The sequence below is a fragment of the Scedosporium apiospermum genome (assembly GCF_000732125.1).
Source record: "Scedosporium apiospermum strain IHEM 14462 chromosome Unknown SEQ_SAPIO_0099, whole genome shotgun sequence".
NCBI classification, from domain to species: Eukaryota; Fungi; Ascomycota; class Sordariomycetes; order Microascales; family Microascaceae; genus Scedosporium; species Scedosporium apiospermum.
In genome coordinates, this window is record NW_015971800.1 from 1,460,202 (window position 1) to 1,469,531 (window position 9,330).

The window sequence follows — 9,330 nt, forward strand, 5'->3', positions numbered from 1 at the left end:
TCTAATTCCACTTCTTTTGCCTCGTTTGATCACGACCGCGAATCCGAATCCGCCGTCGCCCATCCCCGACGACTAACGCTTCTTGCCACTCCATCAATCCCCTCCAGTGTCTGAGATTGATCCTTTCCCCTCCTTTCGCCTTTCAATCTCCATTTGTGTCCGAAATCGTTTTCGCTGCCAAAGCGGAAAACACGTCGAGCTCTTTCTCCCCCCTCATCTTCGCTCTTCGCCATTCGATTTTACGGGGGGTCACCTTTCGCTTCATTTTTACTATTTTGACCCTCGAACGCCTTTGTGCTCGACTCGATTATTCGACGACGTCCTCCCACGGCTGATCTTGATCCTCATCGAATCTCTTTGCCCCGAGTCCTCTTTTTTTTTGTCATCTTCCTTGACTTGTCTCTCGAATTTTTTCGATCGCTCATCGTCGTCGTCTTGAGAATTGATCTCCACCACGAACAATTCTCATCAATTCGCACCCACCCCGACATTTCTCTCTTTCTCTAATCACGGCCAACTCGCGGCCCAGGATGGTGCTAGGTAGTAGATCATTCCCCAAATAAATGACATGGATGCGCAGAATGCTGCCGGGCCCGACAAGACGAAGCCTGCCGCCGCTGCTGCTTCCGAATCAACCAAGCGACCCGACCATGACCCGGACCAGAACCGATCGTCATCTTCGTCGACCTCTGCTAAACCTCCCGCAGCCGCCTCCAAGCCATCTCCTAATGCGGACAAGGATGTAAAACTCAACACGAACTCGTCCGCTGATGCAGGTGACGACCGTAGCGTAGCCGACGCGGCCAGCTCCGACGCTGAAACCATTGTGCTGCCGGGCAAGGACGGCCACTCGCCTTCCAAGGTTCGAAAGGTAAAGCATGAGAACAGGAGCGATGATGACATTCCTGCAACTGCAAGAAAATCGAGAGATCGTGATCGAGATCATGGAAATGACCATGGTGGTCAACGTGACCACCGTGACAAGGAGAGGGACAAAGATGGTCCTCATGGTAGAGAAAAGGAGAGGGAGAGAGAAAGGGAGAGGTCTGCGACAACTGGTGCCTCTGCTTCTGCATCAAATAGCGCTGCGCCTTCACCTTCTCTCAAAAAGAAGCGACTACCTGAAAAACTCTCTGAAAATAAACCATCCTTGCCAGCTCCAGGTCAAAGAAACAAAGACACCTCAGCGTCGACTCCGACCTCCCCTCCACCGAAACGCCGCAGGTCTACCGATACGAACCCCCGTCAATCCCACGCCGACTCCGATTCAGATAATGCCCGTCACAGGTCGCCGAAGGCATCCAAGGAGAGGGCAAAATCATCTGACAAGGTTATCCCCCACAAGAGGAAGGCGCCTAAAGTCGAATCCGAGGACGAGGAGGAGCAGCGAAAAGCCCGCCGTCAACGGACCGCTCCTGCCTCGACCGGTCCTTCTGGCGGCGACTCCCACTCCGCCTCTCATTCCCACGCGCACGCTCACCCATCAAAACACGGTCGAGACCAGCAAAAATCTTCCAGGCCACACGACCAGACAACTGCTCGTGGAAGATCTGTTTCCCCCCAGCCTCGCCCTCACCGCCGCAGCGCGTCTACTCAATTACCATCACAGTCAATAACTGGCCTCAGTCAGAAGAAGAAACGCGTGCCTGCGCCGCTTCAATCCACAGACTACCATTCGGACGAGTCTTCTGCAAGCGGAAGCCCTCATCCGAGGAGCTCCAAATTGCGAAGCTTGGCCACTCCCGCAACCGCCGACTCCACCATTTCTCCCGCCAAAATGGCCCCTCACAAGAAGCACCTTGATGCGCACGGTCAAACATTCCTGGCCCGCGCCTGCGCCCGCGGCGAATACGAGCAAGCCAAGCAACGCCTCACCGAGCGGCCCGATGATTTGAATGTTGCCGACTATGCCGGAAATACGCCCCTCCAGATTGCCGCAATTAACGGCTGCGAGGATATCGTCAAGCTTTTGATCGATGCGGGTTGCAATCTCGACTGCGTAAATTACGACAAAGATACGCCTCTACTAGATGCCGTCGACAATGGCCATCTCGGCGTGATCAAGCTGCTGCTCGATGCCGGCGTGAATCCTCGCAAGGCCAACGTAAATGGTGAAGAACCCATTGACAGAGTAAATGATGACATGGACAACGCGGACGAGATTCGTGCGGTCCTTAAGGAGGCCAGGCAGCGCATAGGCGACAGGCGACGAACTTCCGAAGAACATCACAACGAACGTACCGATAGTCGCCCTTCTCATGGCCCCGAGAGTCCCCGTCGCTCCCCCGTCGCTACCTCGCATGGGATAGCGGCTTCAGGGCGACGAAGCACCAACATGAGGGCCACAAAGACGAGCAATCACTTACTTTATATGCCCATGGATGACAAGACACTCCGCCAAGCTGCCGGTCGTGGAGACGAGGAAACTGTTACGCGCATTTTGCAAGTCCGGGACGGCTGCGACGACCCGGAGGCCATGGTCAATGCTGCCCGTGGTGGGCACGACCTCGTTATGCAGCTTCTTCTCGCGTTGGGCGGCGCGAACCCCGATCCTCCTCCAGTACCGAACGTTGCTCCCGATGTCGCTACCCCCATGTTGGCTGCGATAGGTCAGGAAAATATCAAAGTCATACAGCTCCTTCTCGACCAGAACAACTTTGATCCGACCAGAAGGTTTAAGGGAGACACCTACTACGAGATAGCACGTCGCCGAGCTGGCCCGAATTGGAAGGAGGAGGAGCATATATTGCAGAAGGCCTATGACGAATATAAGAAATCGAGGTCTAAGGAATCTTCTAAGAAGTCACCTAGCCGGAGGGAGCGCGAGAAGGAGAGGGAGGCCGAGCGCGAGCACAAACGTGCTAATCGGAACGAAGCTAGGGAAGAGTCTGCTCGCTCCGTCAAACGTAGCCACGCAGCGAGCCCTTCACGCGACGCCCCCGAACCGAAGAAGAAGACAACGTCCTCATCAAAAGCCGCGTTGAGCCCGAAGGAGAAGAAGCGCCCAGAGCCGCCTACTCGCCACGATGACCACCACACATCTCCGAAGCGCGGACCGGGCCGTCCCAAGAAGGATGATCGCGTCCCCTCCATCGCGGTATCCGACCGCGAGAACTCGCCCGCGGTCCACAAGCAAACCAAGGCCAAGCGGACAGAGTCGGATTTAGCCGCCATCTCATCGGAAGGTGAGACTGCCAAGCCGCGGAGGAAACTGATATCGAAGGGCGAACTGCGCAGCGAGCGAGAGAAGCAGAGGCGGACGAGTCAGGTCTCCACCGGATCGTCGATGAAGGATCCAGCAAGCCCTCAAGATTCTCGAACCGATGATCACCCTGAGAAGGAAAAGCTCAAAGGGGAAAAGTATCATGACCGGACAAAGGCGATCAAGCGCGACGAATCCAAGGACCGCTTATCCGTATCTGGAGAAAACAGCTCGAAGCGGCACAGATCCAGTGCGACTCCTCCTCACTCCGTTAGCGGCGACAAGGAGGACAGCGAAGTCCCTACGAAGCGGCGACGATTGGACGTTGACGGCAAGGAACGACGCCCGAAACTTAGTTCCTCTGCCGCTGAAGATCGCCCCGCGAAGTCCAATCTCTCACGAGAGCAGTCTCTTGCTAGGTCTATGAAATCAGCCAAGGCGAGCGCGATCAAGGCTCGCGATGACGATGACAGGAAGGAGCCGAAGGCCAAGAAATCCTCAGAATCCAACAGGCGCGAGTCAAACAAGTCCACGTCTAGCGAGAAGTCCATCCATGTTAAATACGAGGACGCTGATGTAGATATGGCAGACGCACCTCCCCTGGCGCGCAGCAACGAAGCTGAGGCTAAGTCCAAGGATAATCACCAGCATCACGGCCAAGACAAGAAGCGGTCTGCCGATGATGCCGACGTTACCGCGTCTAAGGAGGAAAAGAAGCGCCGGGATGCCGAGGAGAAAGAAAAGGAAAAGGAGAGGGAGCGAGAGCGGAGGAAGAAGCGAGAAGAGGAGGAAGCCAAGCGGCTAGAAGAAGAGGCCAAACGCAAGGAGGCGGAAGAGCGGAAGCGGCAAAAGGAAGAGGAAGAGAAGAAACGTCGCGTTGAGGAGGAGAAGGAGAGGAAACGAAAGGAAGAGGAGGAGCGGAAACGCAAAGCGGAGGAGGAGGAGAAGAAGCGCAAGGAGGAAGAGGAGAAGAAGCGTAAGGAAGACGAAGAGCGCAAGAAGAGGGAGGAAGAGGAGGAACGAAAGAGAAAGGAAGAAGAAGAACGTCTGCGCCGAGAAGAGGAGAAACGCAAGAAGCGTGAGGAGGAGGAGAAGAAGCGGCTCGAGGAAGAGGAGCGCAAACGTAAAGAGGAAGAAGCGAAGAAGCGCCGAGAAGAGGAGGAGCGACGCCGTAAAGAGGAAGAAGAGCGAAAGCGAAAAGAGGAGAAAGAACGAAAGAAGCGCGAGGAAGAGGAACGGCTCCAGCGTGAACAGATTGAACGTGAGGCAGCCGAAGCCGCCCGCCGCAAGCGCGAGGAAGAGGAGCGCCGAGAACGAGAGCACCGAGAGCGACAACGCGCTGCTCGCGAGGCGGAGATTAGACGCCAACGAGAGGAGCAGGAGCGCATCCGACTCGCCAAGCTGCCTCCTCTTCTGCGCTGGCTTGAGACGTGCCCGAACCCGAAGACTACAGACATGGCTGAGAAATTCAAGCACATGCAGGGAATCAGATACGACACAATCCGACCTGAGACTACTGGAACTGCCGACGGCAGGGAACAATGGGTTCTCAACACCCAGGTTGCTCTCCTCCTCGGCGAGAAGGATCTTGCCCTTTCAAGATGTATGTCTTTACCATCTCCGCATCCCCGTCCTTTCCGTTTTTCCGTCTGCTCGTGCTAACCGCGGATCCCCCACTTTTACAGACACTGCATGGGAGAAGATTCCCGTTTCCAGTCTAGCAAAGAAGGCCATTTGGCGACTCGAGTCTAATCGTTACGCCCTCATCTCAGAGAGCATGTTTGACCTTGGTCTACAGCTCCCTAACTACTATGGGGAAGGGATTGACCCGTGCAGGATGAGCTACAAAGTCATTGAGCGACTTCGTGGCGAGGCCTGGGATAAGTTCCTGAAACTGGACATGTTCTTCGTCAAGGTGAGTTTCCTGGCAGAATCTTAACATATATATTTATCTCTATTCTTTGGTCGTAATTTCGAGCCTGACTAACCTTGGTGGGTTTTAGCTGTCGGACCTAATGTTTATCGTTCCTACCATCCCGCACTTACGCGGCATCAGGCTCAGTGTCGAGTACCGCGAGCTTCCGGAAAACGAGAGTCAACTATTTGGATGGAAGGTGTCACAGAAGTGGAAGCAAGACCCGAACCCTGATCGGTTCTATGGCTTTGCGCCACGAAACAAGTACTACATCAACGGCGCGCTTGTCGACGAGGAGCGACCTGGCCTTTCTGCTACTAGCAGCCAGCCCTTCCCTGAGAGGAGGGTGCCTCGCCGGAATGGATTCCAACAGGTGTTCCCCGATGATCCGGAGTATGTCCGGCTCTGCAAGGAGCAAGGTCTTGAGCACCTGCTGGAGGATGAATCCCGAGGCGCGCCCATAACCAACGGTGTCCAGACTAATGGACCGGTCTCGGGGGCTGGCGCTCAGGTTCCCAATGGGACGACCCACTCAGTGTCGAGCAGTGCAGCCGCTGGTAGTAGCCCGACGACAGTGGCATCGTCTCGCAACCTGCATAGTCCTCAACAACACTACCGACCTCTCGTTAACGGAATCAATGGCACTTCCAATTAACGGATCTGACTTGTCAATAATTCGGCAGATCTGAGAAGGAACCCTCCTCCTAACTGACTCTTCGACCCCCCTCCACGTGTTCTTCTCTACGTCAGATCCAAGCGTCTCTGCATCAACTCTTGTCTACTATTACTACATGTTCGGCATCGGGATCGGGTTATAAAGGGCATCGGGGCCTCGGCGTTTTGTTCTTCTATTTTTCCTCTTCTTGTTTCACCTGTTCATTCTCTTCACTTGAAGGATTAGGATTTGCGTCGCACTTAAACGATACCTCGACCTCTTTTCTTTTCTTTTACCACGGCTGCGAGTTTTCTCTTCTCCGCTTGTGTTCTTCTTCTTCCGACTCTTCCTTTCGCCGACTTCGGGTTATAAACGTCACGGGGAGACAAACATATGGGAGTACCGGTTTGGCGACCGAGTTGTTCTATTTTGGTCGGTTTTTCTTTTGTAGAAAAGGCTTGTTTTTTTCTGTTCATGTACCAAGGGAACTTGAAAGAGCAAAAGAAGCCGCTATTGTCGTTCTCTTTGCAAAACTTCATTTGTACTAGGTATTACGGAAGGTTGGGGAATCAAAGGGGGTTATTGTGCAATGGGTTGCACGGAAATTTTCCCTTCTTTTTTTCTTACATTTTTTCTTGTCAATTTTTCTTGTCGTTCTGTTGCTTTTTCTTCTTCTCTCTGTGTGATGTATGTAGCTGCTTTTGATTTCCCCCAATTTGATAGGGTTCTGAGGAAGGGCGAGCAGCAGTGAGAGAGATGGTTTCGGGTAACAACCGAAGTATATATCAATATATCCCTTGCAAACATAGTTGCGGGTTTTACTGTTTCTCTTCTCTATTGCAAGTGTGAATGTGAGTGTGGATGGATGCAATGCTCTTTGTAGCGATCTTTCGATGCCAGGGCAAAACTGGCTCATGAAAAAAATGTGTGGGGAATCGTGATTGCCACTTCGCCGAGCCACGCCCACTAACAATTCTTATTTTTTTTTCTTAGTCAAGAAAGCCAGTTTGGGGTTTTTAATTGGGAGCATTTTTTACCCCGCTGAACTTATTCATCCCGCATTCCCACAAGCTACGATATCAAGCATCGGCTCCGAACACCACTAGTTGAGTATCCGCCTAGGGGGGCCTACGAAACGGAATAGGAACTAGGACTGGGGAGGATAGGAAGAACATAGCACTTGGGAATCAACAGCGAGGAACACCGCCAACATGTCGACAACGGTGGAGAAGGTGCGAGGGTCTCTAAACCTCCATATGATGCGACTTCCTGGAGCGATGCAATGCTAACCCATCTTTGAATCACGATAGATCAAGGAGATCGAGGCCGAAGTATGTACTAGTTCTTGTCCCTCCGCTACCCGGAATATATGGTATCCCGTTATTCGGTCGACGGCCGCAAGCTGCCCGGTTCACGACCCGGAGCAGAGCGAATCCGAAGACCAGTGGGAACTGGGTCCCATATATGTGTGTGCATGCTGACGAGAGGCACTGTTTGCGACAAAACTATAGATGGCCCGAACTCAAAAGAACAAAGCCACAGCCTTCCACTTGGGCCAGCTCAAGGCGAAGCTCGCCAAGTTAAAGCGCGAGCTTCTCACCCCGACGTCGGGCGGCGGCGGCGGTGGCGGCGCGGGCTTCGACGTTGCGAGGACGGGCGTTGCGAGTATCGGTTTCATCGGGTTCCCGTCCGTGGGGAAGAGTACGTTGATGAGCAAGTTGACGGGGCAGCATTCGGAGGCGGCGGCGTATGAGTTTACCACGTTGACTTCGGTGCCGGGCCAGGTTGTGTACAATGGTAGGTTCTATCCTTCTGGAACTCTAGGTGTCGTCAGTACGTTGTTGTTGTTGTTGTTGAGAGTGGATGTGGAAGTGGAAATTAGAGAGGTTTGGGGACTTCGAGAGGGACTGTTTGAGAGGGAAAACGAGGTCATTGTCGGGAATCACTTGAACTGACTACCGTGTAGGTGCACCACTGCAAATGATCGACTTACCCGGTATCATCGAGGGAGCCAAGGACGGCCGTGGTCGTGGTCGCCAGGTCATCGCCGTCGCGAAAACCTGCAACCTCATCTTCATCGTCCTCGATGTCAACAAACCCCTGACCGACAAGCACATCATCGAGTCCGAACTGGAGGGCTTCGGTATCCGCCTAAACAAGAGCCCGCCGAACATCACCTTCAAGAAGAAGGACAAGGGCGGCCTCAACATCACGAGTACCGTCGCTCTGTCTCACATCGACCACGACGAGATCAAGGCCGTCATGAGCGAGTACCGCATCGCTTCGGCCGACATCACGATTCGCTGCGATGCCACCGTTGATGATCTCATCGATGTGCTCGAGGCCAAGAGTCGTAGCTATATCCCCGTCATCTATGTTCTCAACAAGATCGACTCCATCAGCATCGAGGAGCTCGATCTCCTCTATCGAATCCCGAATGCTGTGCCAATCAGTTCCGAGCACGGATGGAACGTCGACGAGCTCATGGAGGCCATGTAAGTTCTTCCCCGGTGTCGGATGGTGTCTGACTGAGCATCAGTGCGCATGCATCCGCTCAAATGAGAAAAAGAAAGGAAATGAAAAATAAAGAAAGGGCGGCCGCATAACGCATAGTTCACATGGCTGATGTTTGATGCAGGTGGGAGAGATTGAATCTGGTCCGCGTGTACACGAAACCCAAGGGTAAGATGCCCGACTACTCGTCACCTGTTGTCCTCCGAGCAAACAAATGCACGGTCGAAGACTTTGTAAGTATTCTTCACTCCCCAATGAGCCGCCCCCCTTTCCTCTGCGCTCGTCTATTCCCACCGGCGGCTCTTCCCTTTTGGAGGCCTTTTTTTCCCCAAAAAGTGAAATTGGGACTCGCCAGGGGCGTGTGCTGACTCTCCTTTGTCTAGTGCAACGCCATTCATCGTACAATCGCCGAGCAATTTAAGCAAGCCATCGTCTATGGCAAGTCCGTCAAGCACCAACCTCAACGTGTTGGTCTCTCTCACGAATTGGCTGACGAGGATATCGGTACGTACCATCAGCTGGAACACGAGCTGGAACCTTTTTCTTCTTTCATGTTGGATCAACCCCCCTTGGGACCTATTTGTAGAGATCCCTATGGCGGAAAGAGTGTTCTCTTTTACTGAGCCCCTGATTTGTGGTCTCGTTCCGACTCTGCTCTTGTTTTTTCTCCTCGTCGATTTCCATCCCCGACTTTGTCTGCAGCACAAACTGACTGTACTTTCCTTTTTCAGTGACAATCATCAAACGATGAGCAGCCTTATCTTCCTCGTACCAAGGACCGGGTCTGGGGCCCGAGTCTGGGCCTCCAAGTAGGTCGTTTCTCACCTCGGTTCGGTCCTTACTTTCCCCGAGATATTATACATCTCGGGACTCGTGCGCCCCGGCCCTCCCATGCTTGATCATCTGGGAGGGTGTAAGTAATCGAGGGGTGCCTGGTTGCACTCTGAAAAGAAAGATTGGAAAGAGAAGGATGGATGCCGACCCTCCCAATTGGGGAAAACTCGGTTGGCGAGGCGGTTGGCAAGCGGAAGGTCAGGAACAAGT

The 9,330-nt window shown here is 53.5% G+C and overlaps 2 protein-coding genes across 2 annotated transcripts; both read left to right on the forward strand.

The window, feature by feature from the left end:
* Positions 1-568: 568 nt before the first annotated feature.
* Positions 569-5,772, forward strand: SAPIO_CDS5848 (Uncharacterized protein; the record flags this gene model as incomplete). The annotated part of the gene is made up of 3 exons (XM_016788090.1): positions 569-4,805; positions 4,888-5,117; positions 5,206-5,772. The coding sequence occupies 3 exons, from the start codon at positions 569-571 to the stop codon at positions 5,770-5,772; spliced, it is 5,034 nt and encodes a 1,677-aa protein (XP_016642406.1).
* Positions 5,773-6,983: 1,211 nt separating this feature from the next.
* Positions 6,984-9,037, forward strand: SAPIO_CDS5849 (uncharacterized protein; the record flags this gene model as incomplete). Its single annotated transcript, XM_016788091.1, has 7 exons — positions 6,984-7,004; positions 7,083-7,103; positions 7,284-7,569; positions 7,739-8,267; positions 8,411-8,519; positions 8,670-8,790; positions 9,018-9,037. 7 exons carry the CDS (start codon positions 6,984-6,986, stop codon positions 9,035-9,037), a joined length of 1,107 nt encoding a protein of 368 aa, XP_016642407.1.
* Between the last annotated feature and the right edge of the window lie 293 nt (positions 9,038-9,330).